The 15,000-nt window shown below is 45.8% G+C and overlaps 1 protein-coding gene across 1 annotated transcript in view; it reads left to right on the top strand.

The window, feature by feature from the left end:
• The window catches only part of LOC311236551 (dedicator of cytokinesis protein 9-like), a gene marked incomplete at its 5' end in the record, with an annotated part of 72,300 nt that extends 61,742 nt beyond the window's left edge, over positions 1–10,558 (top strand). The window contains 5 exon segments of the mRNA XM_084324230.1: positions 2,766–2,956; positions 5,012–5,112; positions 6,252–6,390; positions 7,962–8,050; positions 8,052–10,558. Of these exon segments, the coding sequence (XP_084180356.1) occupies positions 2,766–2,956; positions 5,012–5,112; positions 6,252–6,390; positions 7,962–8,050; positions 8,052–8,088 (557 nt within the window). The 3' untranslated portion in view covers positions 8,089–10,558.
• Between the last annotated feature and the right edge of the window lie 4,442 nt (positions 10,559–15,000).

The raw sequence follows: 15,000 nt of genomic DNA, 5'->3' as shown, positions 1-15,000 counted from the left end.
GTGGTAGTGAAAGGTTAACCTTCTGTAGTGTGGTAGTGAAAGGGTTAATCACATCACTTAATAACAAAGGTGAAACAAAACAAGGAAGAAGTCAGAGAAAAACATCCCGGTCCTCTGGTTAGTAAGACGACCTCCGTGTCAATAACCTGATGATCGAGACGTCAGCTAATCTGCTCCGCTATTAATCTTAATGTGTTCTTAATCAAGTGTCCATTTATTGTTTTACAGTGTAGCTCGTCCCAAAGTCCAGCTGTTATCTCGTCCTCACTAAGGATCACACTCCCACTCCCACACTGCTAGGAATGACTTGACAAAATTAGTCAATTCAATCTACTGTTTTTTTTTTTATGAACCAGTGTGTTTACATACATGTTCATATTCCAGATAATAGGTAATACCTTGTTAAGTCCCAAGGCAAGTCGTTCTTTATTGTTGATTTTAGTAAAGGACTAAAAACAAAAGTGTCGATGGACACACACACACACACACACACACACACACACACACACACACACAATAGTGATGTTATTTTGCCACATTATGCGTTTTCTTTACATTCATATATTTCAAATGTTACCATTTTCTTACCTATTATGTGCTTGCTTATTTAGTTATTCTTTTTTTGTTCATAAACCTCTTTTTGTTTTTTGTCTACACATTTAGTTTACTTTGTTACTTTCATATTCTTCTAATCTTATGTTATATGTCTTAGGTTTAGGTTTACTTTATTTGTTCAAGGGGGACAGTGTACATTAATAAAACATTTTACAAATGTAAATGCACCCAATTTTAGCCAAAAGGCTAATTTCCATTGGCAGTCCCCCTGCCAGAAGGTACAGGCTAAAATCCTGTGTGAAAAAAGGGTTGGCAATAAAAACAGAATAAAATCAAGATAAATAACATTAGAATAAAAACACAACAAAAGCACATAGACATACGATAGGGATACAGGTCACAATACAGTCATGGACACAAGGACAGAGCACATCATGACATATTAAGAGACCCAGACATAGACAGAAGCACCATATCCACACACACACATACACACACAAGACACCTCAGTGTTGACAGTGCTGGTTTTCAATGAGCCATTCCCTAACCCTGCACTTGAATGAATGGTATGATGTGGACACTCTAATTGTTTGGGGAATTGAGTTCCATTGGTGGGATGCTCTTATATGTTATATGTTTCATTGTGCAAATAAATAAACATCAAAGTCCCAAGTCAAAACGGGCAATTCCCAAGTCACGGATTGGCCCAAAGTGGAACTGTAATCAGAGAAATGTACTTGATTCGCTTTACACTTTTTATCGCTTTTAACATTTCGAGTCTTTCAAGTCATGAGGCTCAAATCTGAGTGAAGTCTTGAGTCATTGGCATCAAAGTCAAGTTGCAAGTCTTTTATGATTTTGCCGAGTCTGAAGTCATCAAACTTGTGACTGGAGTCTGACCGGAGTCCAAGTCATGTGACTCGAGTCCCCACCTCTCTACACGAGTGAACAGAATATTGCTAGTGTTGCCACGGAAACGGAACTTGCTCAGATCACAAAACCCAACAGTAAATATCTCTGTAACCTGCCTACTATCTGCATAACCCAGCGATTATATTCAGGTTTCTCCTTGTCGGGATGAGATATCCTGGCTGTTGTAAATGGAATATGGTATTTATTTACATGCACCAACTCACAGCCCGGAATACTCAAGTATCCTGAATGTTGTGTGAATAATAATGTAACGATCGCAAGATTCTCATGTATTATAGTTGACATATCTCTGCCTTTCTCTTCCTTTGCCTCTCTACCTCTTTCTCTCCATCACTTCTCTTCCCTCTCTCTCTTCTCTACCTCCCTTCCCATTTACAAACACTCCATCCATCCCCTCTTCGTGACCGGCCTCGCTCTCCTCTCTCTCCCTCTCCACACATCTCTCTCTCTCTCTCTCTCTCGCTCTCTCTCTCTCTCTCTCTCTCTCTCTCTCTCTCTCTCTCTCTCTCTCTCTCTCTCTCTCTCTCTCGCTCTCTCTCTCTCTCTCGCTCTCTCTCTCTCTCTATCTCTCTCGCTCTCCACACATCTCTCTTTCTCTCCACACATCTCTCTCTCTCCCTCTCCACACATCTGTCTCTCTCTCTCTCTCTCTCTCTCTCTCTCTCTCTCTCTCTCTCTCTCTCTCTCTCTCTCTCGCTCTCCACACATCTCTCTCTCTCCCTCTCCACACATCTCTCTCTCCCTCTCCTCACATCTGTCTCTCTCTCTCTCTCTCTCTCTCTCTCTCTCTCTCTCTCTCTCTCTCTCTCTCTCTCTCTTGCTCTCCACACATCTCTCTCTCCCTCTCCACACATCTCTCTCTCCCTCTCCACACATCTCTCTCTCTCTCTCTCTCTCTCTCTCTCTCTCTCTCTCTCTCTCTCTCTCTCTCTCGCTCTCCACACATCTCTCTCTCTCCCTCTCCACACATCTCTCTCTCCCTCTCCTCACATCTGTCTCTCTCTCTCTCTCTCTCTCTCTCTCTCTCTCTCTCTCTCTCGCTCTCCACACATCTCTCTCTCTCCCTCTCCATACATCTCTCTCTCCCTCTCCTCACATCTGTCTCTCTCTCTCTCTCTCTCTCTCTCTCTCTCTCTCTCTCTCTCTCTCTCTCTCTCTCTCTCTCTCTCTCGCTCTCCACACATCTCTCTCTCTCCCTCTCCTCACATCTCTCTCTCCCTCTCTCTTCTCTCTGCACCTCCTCCTCTCCTCTCCTCTCCACACCTGCTACCCTCCAGCCACGCACTGTTTCCCCTACGTGAAGAAGCGCATCGCCGTCATGTACCAGCACCAGGCGGACCTGAGCCCCATCGAGGTGGCCATCGACGAGATGAGCGCCAAGGTGGCCGAGCTGCGGCTGCTCTGCTCCGTCTCCGAGGTCGACATGATCCGGCTTCAGCTCAAGCTGCAGGGCAGCATCAGTGTCCAGGTACAGTGGGCCAGGCCAGACCAGACCAGACCAGGCCAGACCAGACCAGACCAGGCCAGACCAGACCAGACCAGACCAGGCCAGGCCAGACCAGACCAGACCAGGCCAGGCCAGGCCAGGCCAGGCCAGGCCAGACCAGGCCAGACCAGACCAGACCAGGCCAGACCAGACCAGACCAGACCAGGCCAGGCCAGGCCAGACCAGGCCAGACCAGGCCAGACCAGACCAGACCTCACCAGACCAGACCAGGCCAGACCAGACCAGGCCAGACCAGACCAGACTAGGCCAGACCAGGCCAGACCAGGCCAGACCAGACCGGACCATACCAGACCAGACCAGGCCAGACCAGGCCAGGCCGGACCAGACCAGGCCGGACCAGACCAGACCAGACCAGGCCAGACCAGACCAGACCAGACCAGACCAGGCCAGACCAGACCAGGCCAGACCAGACCAGGCCAGACCAGACCAGATCAGACCAGACCAGACCAGACCAGGCCAGACCAGACCAGCCCAGACCAGACCAGACCAGGCCAGGCCAGACCAGACCAGACCAGACCAGACCAGGCCAGACCAGACCAGGCCAGGCCAGACCAGACCAGACCAGACCAGGCCAGGCCAGACCAGGCCAGACCAGACCAGACCTCACCAGGCCAGACCAGACCAGACCAGACCAGGCCAGACCAGACCAGACCTCACCAGACCAGGCCAGACCAGACCAGACCAGGCCAGACCAGACCAGACCAGGCCAGACCAGACCAGACCAGGCCAGGCCAGACCAGGCCAGACCAGACCAGACCAGACCAGACCTCACCAGACCAGACCAGGCCAGACCAGACCAGACCAGACCTCACCAGACCAGACCAGGCCAGACCAGGCCAGACCTCACCAGACCAGACCAGATCAGACCAGACCAGACCAGACCTCACCAGACTAGACCAGACCAGACTAGACTAGACTAGACTAGACTAGACTAGACTAGACTAGACTAGACTAGACTAGACCAGACTAGCGGCAGCGTGGCTACATGAGTAGAGCTCCGGACTCATGATCGGAAGATCACCGGTTCGAGCCCAGGTCAAGGCTGTTGTCGGAAAGAGGTATTGTTGTCCAGCAGGGGGCACTCTGTCCTCTGGACTTTTCGGTAACAATGCCCCTGTTACAGTGATAGGGACACCGTACAGCTACGAGTGCCGTCCTTCGGATGAGACGCTAAACCGAGGTCCTGACTGAATTCGGTCGTTAAAGAACCCAGGACGCCTATCGTAAAAGAGTAGGGGGTTCCCCCGACGTTCCTGGCCAAATTCCCAATCAGGTCTCTGACATCAAGGCCACCTAATCATCCCTTCCCCTTAATTGGCTGATATCAATCCCTGTCTCCTGAGCCGTTCAGCCATTGTGTAGCAGCCGTGTGATGTGTGCCTGGTGCCAGTGTATGGCAGCCATTGAGCCTGCGTAGCCCAAGGTTGGGTGCTACCAGTGGTGGTGAAGGAGGCAATTTCCACCCTACATTGTAAAGCGCTTTGAGTGTCTAGAAAAGCACTATATAAATGCAAGTAATTATTATTATTATTAATTATTAGACTAGACCAGACTAGACTAGACTAGACTAGACTAGACCAGACCAGACCAGACCAGACCAGACCAGACCAGACCAGACTAGTGATACAGGTTGATGTGGAAGAAGGGCTGCACAGCGGCCATGATGTCAGCCGATATGGGCCTCAGTATTGGTCGCATTGTATTTTTTACAGACAATATTTGGCTGATATTAGAATCTGATATCAGTATCTGCAATTCTATGACCTTTTTACTGGAAGTGTGTTGTTTAATACAAGTGCCAAGTGAACAACAGAATAACATGAGGACGTTTGTGTAACAAACTAATTAATTTCCTGCTGAAAAGGATAGAAACTGACACAATTATTCCATATAGTACAGAATGTATTTTAGTTACGGTATCGTTACAACCAAAGATCGTAACATTTGTATCACTTCGGTGCTTTTAATGAATCAGCTGAATGTATTTCATGACCTTTGACCTCTGCATGCTTCCAGGTGAATGCCGGTCCGCTGGCCTACGCCAGAGCCTTCCTAGACGACAGCAGTGCCAAGATATACCCCGACAACAAGGTTAAACTGCTCAAAGAGGTCTTCAGGTAGCTGTCCATCCGAGGCATCCTAACTAACAGCTCCTCTCTTTGTTCCAATTGTCCTTTCTTTCATTTGTTCCCTCTCTTTCCCTCACTGTAAACATATCCAGACTGAGCCATCAGTGATGGACGAAGTACTCCAGTCCTTTACTGAAGTAAAAGTACAAATATTCTGATGGACTGGTACTCTGGTAAAAGTAAATTCCCCCATTCAAATGTCTACTGGTAACTGATGAGTAAAAATCTGAAAATATTTGATAGTGAATGTAGTTAAAAGTGCCATAGATAACATTCAGCCCCTAGATGTCACACTAGAGCACCAGCATGTCATTTATCCAATCAGGTGCATTCCATGTGGGGAAATGGTAAGTATGTACAGTATGTACGCAACGGCCAGGAAGGGAATTGGCATAACGACTAAATTGGGTTGGGTGAAAAATACAGAAAGCCAAAAAATAAATAGATTTTTTTTTTTTTATAAAATAATGACTATATGACCTCCCCATATTTATACACTTGAGTGCAATAAATCCTTGATGCATTGACCTCTAAAGGTCACGTCGAAGTGGTCAGGTGGTCCCGCCTCTGGGTCTGACAGCTTCCTTTTGAAAGTGCATTATTTTCGGGGAGCTCCAGTAGCTCACCACGTACCGCGAGTGCTATTTCAGCGCCGTGGACAACCGCGCTCGCGCGGATCTGGGGCTGAGTGCGTTCGAATCCCGGACGGCAACCGTGCCTTTCCCAGAGTGTCTTCCCCCCCATCTGAACCCTTTCAGCCTGCTTCTGTCGGTCGAACTTGACCAAGTATGAATGCGAAGAAAAAGCGATAAACGCAAAAAGAACCAGGTGACTGGTCAAAGTTTAAAAAAAGAAAGTGCATTATTTTCAGCAACATCACATCACGTCTTTGTCTGTGAAGCCATTTCCCCCTTCAAAAATGAACTATTAACTGAAAGGTTCTGATAAATGTAACGGAGTAAGAAGAAGTAGAATATTCCCATTCGCCCCTAAAATGGAGATACTCGAGTAAAAGTACCTGAAAAAACTATACTTAAGTGCAGCACTTGGGTTAAAGTACTTGATTTCCACCAATGATAATAAGCGCATGCTTGACAGTAGCATGTGTATGTGTATTTTCTCTTCAGGCAGTTTGTGGACGCCTGTGGCCAGGCACTGTGTGTGAATGAACAGCTTATTAAGGAGGACCAGCAGGAGTACCAGGATGAGATGAAGGCCAACTACAGAGACCTGGCTCGAGAACTGTCCAACATCATGCACGAGCAGGTAGCACAGCAAGGACCCCACCTCATGGAATTAATATATATGTAATAATATGTAATATGGGCAAGGCGCTCGCCACTAACGCAGGAGATGCTGGTATCGAGCCCAGCTCTCGGCGTTGCTACCGGCTTGCCGGCCGTCATACTAACACAATTGGCAGTGTTAGAGGGTGGGAAAGCCGGTGGGTGGGGATTGGACGTTGTAGACAGCGACTCCTACAGGTCGGTTGGGTGACGCCGGTTGGGCGGAAACAGGAAGTGACGGGGGGCAGCGTGAGCCTCCCACACGTTACTCCTCGCCACTGACCGTTCGAGCTGCTGCGGTGAAAAGATGCGACAGGCCGCCTCCTCGTGTACCGGAGGGGACACGTGATGCAAGGATTCTATCCTCACTACAGCCGACCAGTGGGAGGCATAGTCTAGCAACGTTCAAGACAGGGGAGGGAAGAATTGGATATACGAAATTGGGATGAGAGAAAAATAGAAAATGGGGAGAAAAAGTGGATACAAAAAAAAAGATATACAACTACCTGACATTATACGGCCCAAACTAACGGCATATAAACCACTCACAGAGACTATATATTTGTATATACAATCACAACTCTTCATACTTGTTCATACTTCCTGCACATTTGCACATTATTGCTCAATTGCACAGCCCTGCTAAATATTCCATCCTGTATTCCATCGTGTAAATATTCAACACTGTATTGTTATTTGTATTCTAATTAGTGTATATACTTGACCACATCGTGCATAGTTGTACAGTTAATAGTATGTTAATTTTGTTTATATTCCATTTGATTTTATTCCACCTTTTTATTTTTATTTGACCATAATTGTCTGTCCGTCAATGTTGCACCAAAAACAACCAAATCAAATTCCTTGTATGTGAAAACTACTTAGCAATAAAGACATTTCTGATTCTGATTCCGATGTGAATGTTAACCTGCTACAGTATGTGCTTATTTAAAATCTTAACTAATCTTGATATCCAACACCGATAATAATAAGCCATCTTGGCTTCTCGAGACTCTTCTGTATGTCGTCACTAACCGCCCTCTCGTCTCCCGCTCTCTCTCTCTGTGCTGGCCTGAGCAGATCGGATGGTAACGCTGTTTCTTTTTGTGATTTTCACATTTATGTTTTGCTGCACTCCTGCATAATATCCTTGGTCAGGCGAAAAACCTTGTATCTCCATAAGGGTCAACCTCTCTGGGGACTGAGGGAAAAACAGCCTCATTTTTACATTGACAGTCCGTGTTTGTTTGTCATGTCATGTGTTGAACGGGTTTTACGCGGTCCTGAGGGTGATGAAACTCACGACATCATAAAGACCCGTGGAACTTTTATTTCAAGGACAGGAAAACGCCTCAAATTGGAGGTACGAGGTTTTTTCGCCCGACAGGAGTAAATACGTTCATGAGTAAACTGTACTGTGTCTGGATGTGTTTATCCTGCGACATTCAATTAATTTCTAAGAGAGTCTAAACTAAAGAACTCCTAATCTTTATCAACTCTCCTTCCTTCCTTCCCTCCCTCCTTGGTTCCTCCCCTCTCCCTCTCTCTCAGATCAACCCGGTGGAGGACGGTGCCAGGAACGCTCTGTCCGACTCGCTGGGCATCTTCAACGCCATCAGCGGCACGCCAACCAGTGCCAACCCACACCGTGGCTCGCCCACCATACTCTGACCTTTGACCTTTTCGCCCCCCCGATCCCTCTGCACCAACTGATGATTGGTCGAATCCAAGGGGGTAGTGTCTACAGGGCTCCGGACTCACCTCTCCCCACTAGCGCTACCTACTGAAGACTTGGAGCACTAGCGCAGGATTTAGTAGCGCCACTTAACCCTTTCACTACCACACCACAGAAGGTTAAGCCTTTCACTACCACTACTGTTAACCTTCTGTGGTGTGGTAGTGAAAGGGTTAACCTTCTGTCGTGTGGTAGTGAAAGCACTTAACCCTTTGTCGTGCGGTAGTGAAAGGGTTAAATCGACGTTTCAACACAATACGTTAATATTTTATTGTCTATCTCGTTGTCCCAAATCGGTCAAATTGGCGAGCATTCGTGAGAATGCAGCCGGATGCAGTTGTGTATTGAAATGTGCTTTTCTCAAGCAGGTTCAAGTCATATGCTGCAGATATCTAATGAGTTGTCAGTGGTATGAATGAGATTTGTATATTTCTTAGAGCTTTGAAGATGGTCACGTTTGGTGGTGATCCTTACTGCAGAGTAAGCCTTCAGTACTCTCAGTATACTCTTAGTACTTAGTCCCGGAAGCCTTAATTTAGTATAAAAGGTCTAAAAAAGATAAAACCTCTACACTCTATATTCCCTGTATTTATTGCACTTTTATACTTTTTTGTTCATGGAAATCTATCTAATAGACTTTGACTTTGAATACTTTTATTTTGAAAGTTCCTGACCGGAAGTCCACACAATTCTGCTTGACTGAACTGTCCCTGAACAAGATGACGAACAAGAAAATGTATGTAATATACAATACAATGATAACAACAAAACAAAACGGGGTATATTTGCAAGTCGACTTAATATAATTTTTAGCAGCACCATCTCCAAAACATGGCCACGAAATGTGACTAAACGGTAGCACTCTGGAGCCCTGGTCTATATCCCATCATCCGGGAGGACATTTTTGTAGGTAAACGGGAACGGTATGTTTTAGCGTTAAGGTAAGGGCATATGTTTATAAACATAATTTCTAGGTGAAAATTATGAAACGAGTTATGGGCTTTGAAATTTGGTCAACGAGTGACGGCCCCTTTCAGATGAAAGCCAACTTCCGGGAGATGGGATCTAGACACTACCAACAATATATAACTACCAGCCGTCCCATGCTTAGTGAGACAGACGGATAGTGTGTGTGTGTGCGCGTGTGTGTGTGTGTGCGTGTGTGTGTGTGTGTGTGTGTGTGTAGGTGTCTAGGTGCGTAGGCTAATTTCTCTTGTTTCCTATGGAGACTCTATTGATTGCATACGTTGACCTTAAAGACCAACACAGGCATGATGACATCATAGGCTTATTCTAAGAATCCCTCTCCATCTCCTCCCTTATATATTTCCAGTAGCGCTCCATATTACAGGACACAGATTACTGGGGTAATTACTGTATAATAAGTTTAATAATAACATTGACATTTTCCAGTGAGACGTGGTAAGGAGAGGTAATTATTTGCGTGTGCTTGCAGGTGAGAAAGCGCTCGTCCATAATTACAAATAATCACTTGTCGTTACCAAGTAACTTAAGTGATTTCCATGTTATTCCTCAGAACCCACCTCTTCAACTTGGCCTTTAACCCCTAATTTCTCACTTTGTATGTTGTGTCTGTCCACTATGTTTGTTACTTTTGTTATTTCCCCCCCCTATGTAAAGCGACCTTGGGTCTTCTGAAAGGCGCTATATAAAACGAAGTTATTATTATATTATTATTATTATTATTACACAGTAATTACACTTTAAATCTATGTACCGTGATATGAAGTGCCACCATATTTTCTATTCTTAGCGGTGTTCCTGTTCGTGTACAGTGTTTGTACGAGAGTGTTACATTCAGATTAAAGTTTGTACTGAACATAAATGCCACTGCTGTAAAGGCGTGGATACAGTTCTGTCTGCGAGGGCACAGTATTTTCTCATCTCATTTTTCTATTTCCCCCGCCAAGGCCCCCCGTTATGAAAGTACAGCGAGACGGCTGTTTTACACGCGTCCTCCGACGTCGCCCCGTCCGTGTCTTTGAGTGTCGCCGTTTTTTTTTTAAGGAGATATCCGTTCTATTTTAGACCTCACGGACTTAGCGGCGATGCGTACGGGAACTGAAACGAGGCCAGGCGAAACCTCGCCGTTGTTCTCGCCTATTTTCTGAAAAGGAAAGAAAAACTGAAATGTGTGCAATATTTTCTACTTTTGTCTAGTCTACCTACTACTGCACCGATGACCACTCGCCAAAGACGTTTGAAAAAGAAGAAGGAAAAGAAAGAGACTGTGCAATGTGCAACGCATAGACAAGGGTGTGACAATGTGTGTTTTCTACCCCATTCATTTCTCTGTCCGATAGAAGCCTTTTTTTTATTATCTCTGAAATAAAATAAGATTTTGTTTTTATCTTAATAACTTGCTCGTGTAAATATGTTCCAATACTTTTAAAAATAAAATCCACTTATATGATCACCTCTCTTCTTTGGTACTCTCTTTTCTCTCTCTCTCTCTCGTTGGAACTGGAAACGGTAGTTTTAGTATTATAATTCACAACATCGCAGTCCTGCAAACCAGAACCGTTTTATCTGCTGCGAAAGTGTCGGGGCGACAGCTGCATCAAGAACCTGTCAGCAAGCTGTCGTATTATCTGCAACATCCAATCAACAACCTGGACTTTCCTCCCTCTGTCCCAGAGAGTGTCTCACACTGTTACTCTCATGAGCTCTCTATCATGAATTGAAAATGGGGGACCCTGATGTAAACAAGACGAAAGTCTTTCTCTGGTCTGCATCCCCTTAACAATTGTATGTATTGAGCTGTACTGTACTGTACCCATTCTGCAATCTGTTAATAAACTTTTCAATCAATCAATTCAAAAAAGCGCTTCATCAGTGACAGCGGGGATTTTGATTAGCAGCAAGTAAGTTAGAAATTCTTGAACAATGGGGAATAAAATGTGTTGACCGACTATTATTTTTCCGTGCTCACAATGTTCAGGAGGTTAATTAAAGAAACAGTCATCAGGATCATCTGACGCTCTTTTGACTCAAATGAGTGCAAATGTTCTGCTTGTATGCATGTTAAAGGAACACGCCAAAACCATCTACAAGAAGATAGATACCAGTTTCCTCTCTGTGCGTTCAGTAGAAAGCTATCTGGCTGCATGTTAGCCTAGCTTAGCACAATGAATGGAAGCGGACAGTGCCGGTTAGACTTCGGGAGAGGTGTTAGTTGGACAATGCCTAGGTTAACAGGCTTCCATTCATTGTGGACACCATAGAAGAAATCGCGAATATTTAGTTTTTAATGTGTAGAAAGTAGAAACATAAAGAGCTGGACAGAAATAGAAAGTGCATCACGTGAAAACCACCATTGCTATTCTTTTGGACAAATGTGTATTAATATCTGATGGAAGGCCAGCTGTAAGTGGATGGTGCTGATTTGGGTGGCAAAGGGAGGGTGCTGGGACTGACTAGAGAAGAGGGCTCTGGTGCTGGTGGCTGTAGTAGGTGACTGACTAGAGAAGAGGGCTCTGGTGCTGGGTGGCTGTAGTAGGTGGCTGACTAGAGGAGAGGGCTCTGGTGCTGGTGGCTGTAGTAGGTGGATGACTAGAGGAGAGGCCTCTGGTGCTGGGTGGCTGTAGTAGGTGGCTGACTAGAGGAGAGGGCTCTGGTGCTGGGTGACTGTAGTAGGTGGCTGACTAGAGGAGAGGCCTCTGGTGCTGGGTGTCTGTAGTAGGTGGCTGACTAGAGGAGAGGGCTCTGGTGCTGGGTGACTGTAGTAGGTGGCTGACTAGAGGAGAGGGCTCTGGTGCTGGGTGACTGTAGTAGGTGGCTGACTAGAGGAGAGGCCTCTGGTGCTGGGTGTCTGTAGTGGGTGGATGACTAGAGGAGAGGGCTCTGGTGCTGGGTGGCTGTAGTAGGTGGGTGACTAGAGGAGAGGGCTCTGGTGCTGGGTGTCTGTAGTAGGTGACTGACTAGAGGAGAGGCCTCTGGTGCTGGGTGGCTGTAGTAGGTGCTGACTAGAGAAGATGCCTCTGGTGCTGGGTGGCTGTAGTGGGTGACTGACTAGAGGAGAGGGCTCTGGTGCTGGGTGTCTGTAGTAGGTGACTGACTAGAGGAGAGGCCTCTGGTGCTGGGTGGCTGTAGTAGGTGCTGACTAGAGAAGAGGGCTCTGGTGCTGGGTGGCTGTAGTAGGTGGCTGACTAGAGGAGAGGGCTCTGGTGCTGGGTGGCTGTAGTAGGTGCTGACTAGAGGAGAGGGCTCTGGTGCTGGGTGTCTGTAGTAGGTGTCTCACTAGAGGAGAGGGCTCTGGTGCTGGGTGTCTGTAGTAGGTGGCTGACTAGAGAAGAGGGCTCTGGTGCTGGGTGGCTGTAGTAGGTGGCTGACTAGAGGAGAGGGCTCTGGTGCTGGGTGGCTGTAGTAGGTGGCTGACTAGAGAAGAGGGCTCTGGTGCTGGGTGTCTGTAGTAGGTGGATGACTAGAGGAGAGGGCTCTGGTGCTGGGTGGCTGTAGTAGGTGGCTGACTAGAGAAGAGGGCTCTGGTGCTGGGTGGCTGTAGTAGGTGCTGACTAGAGGAGAGGGCCCTGGTGCTGGGTGGCTGTAGTAGGTGGGTGACTAGAGGAGAGGGCTCTGGTGCTGGGTGGCTGTAGTAGGTGGCTGACTAGAGAAGAGGGCTCTGGTGCTGGGTGTCTATAGTAGGTGGATGACTAGAGGAGAGGGCTCTGGTGCTGGGTGGCTGTAGTAGGTGGCTGACTAGAGAAGAGGGCTCTGGTGCTGGGTGGCTGTAGTAGGTGGGTGACTAGAGGAGAGGGCTCTGGTGCTGGGTGGCTGTAGTAGGTGACTGACTAGAGGAGAGGGCTCTGGTGTTGGGTGGCTGTAGTGGGTGACTGACTAGAGGAGAGGGCTCTGGTGCTGGGTGTCTGTAGTAGGTGGCTGACTAGAGAAGAGGGCTCTGGTGCTGGGTGGCTGTAGTGGGTGACTAGAGGAGAGGGCTCTGGTGCTGGGTGGTTGTAGTGGGTGACTGACTAGAGGAGAGGCCTCTGGTGTTGGGTGGCTGTAGTAGGTGGCTGACTAGAGAAGAGGCCTCTGGTGTTGGGTGGCTGTAGTAGGTGGCTGACTAGAGAAGAGGGCTCTGCCTTCTGAGGTGTGAACACACATACACATACTTTCACCCCCCCCCCCCCCTACTCCTCCCCTGTTTATTTTCGTGTGTGCTGTGCATGTGTTTATTTGTTTATGTGTATGATTCTTAACTGTGTTTTTATTTTATTATTCGGCTGCCGCGGTACCTCCGGCTTGGTCGGTCGTCCATACTGACACAATTGGCAGTGTCAGCGGGTGGAAAGCCGGTGGGGTGGGTCCTGGTCGTTGTAAAACAGCGACTCCTACAGTTCGGTCGGGGCGCCTGCACAGCGAGGGAGGGAACTGGGGAAGGTAGTGTGATCCTCCCACGCGTTACACTTCCCCAGTGAGAGTCCTCGCTGTCAGGTGAAAAGAGGCTGCTGGCTGTCTCCTATGTCTCGGAGGAAGCATCTGGTAGACTTCAGGGCTACCTAGACCGGCAAGTGGGGGGAAAATGCGTGCAACGGAAAAAAATAGGAGGAGAAAAAGTAGATACAAAAAAAAAGATATATATATATATGCACACCCGAGCCACTAGGGGTCGCCAAAGTGCCGGTGGGCAAATCGTCCTTAAAACGTCCCACATGCGGGACGGCGCATGCTAAGAGGTTGTGTGCATCGTGACTGCATGTTTTGCTGTCTAGTGTCCCGTGATGTCTAGATTCATGGTGATTTACAACTATGATCTTACAGAGAAAAAGACTGTTGCTGATGAGCACAAATTGAGTTATTGGACTTTTTGATATTGTAGTTAATCTGTGTGTGTGCGTGTGTGTGTGTGTGTGTGTGTGTGTGTGTGTGTGTGTGTGTGTACTAATATGTAATGGTAGAAGTAAAAGTAGAAATACCCAGATAAATTAGTACGCTGGTAAAAGTAAAATTCCTCCATTCAAAATTATATTTAAACAAAAGTAAAGAAGTATTTGATATTGCATGTACTTAAGTATCAAAAGTAAAAGTATGCATTCTACATGATGCGTGTGTATTCCAGTGCTTGGGAGCATTCAATCCACGATCCATTGACCTATAAAGGTGATGTTAAAGTGGTATGTGGTCCAGTCATGCTGCTCTGATTACATCCTCTTGAAGTTAGCAGGCTTCAAATTTGAAAGTACATAATCTTCATCAGTTTTTGCCATGTTTTCTATGGAAAATCTTCTTAACTGATGGGTTCAGATACATTTAGTGGAGTTAAAAGTTGAATACTATTTCCTTTGAAATGTAGTGGAGTAAAAATACAAAGTTACTACTAACTCTTGGGGACAGCCATTAGTGTGGCAGGTCCCCCGCCCTCTGGAACTCTCTCCCGGCTGAGATCCGCTCCGCCACATCCCTGGACTCCTTCAAGACGGCCCCGAAAACCCACCTGCCACGAAGACCTACAGCCTCTAGTCTCCCTGTCCATCATTATTATTATTATTATTATTATTATTATTATTATTATTATTATTATTATTATTATTATTATTATTATTATTATTATTATTATTATTATTATTATTATTATTATTATTATTATTATTACATGAAAGGCACTATTATACATCCAAGCTATACTTATTATGATTATGATTGTTATTATTATTATTTATTATAATAATAATAATAATAATAATAATAATAATAATAATAATAATAATAATAATAATAATAATAATAATAATAATAATAATAATAATAATAATAATAATAACAACAATAATAATAATAATAATTATTATTATTAATAATAATAATAATAATAATAATAATAATAATAATAATAAT

Source organism: Notolepis coatsorum (assembly GCF_963971535.1).
Source record: "Notolepis coatsorum genome assembly, chromosome: 1".
Lineage (NCBI taxonomy): Eukaryota > Metazoa > Chordata > Actinopteri > Aulopiformes > Paralepididae > Notolepis > Notolepis coatsorum.
This window is presented reverse-complemented; position numbering and strand designations above follow the sequence as displayed.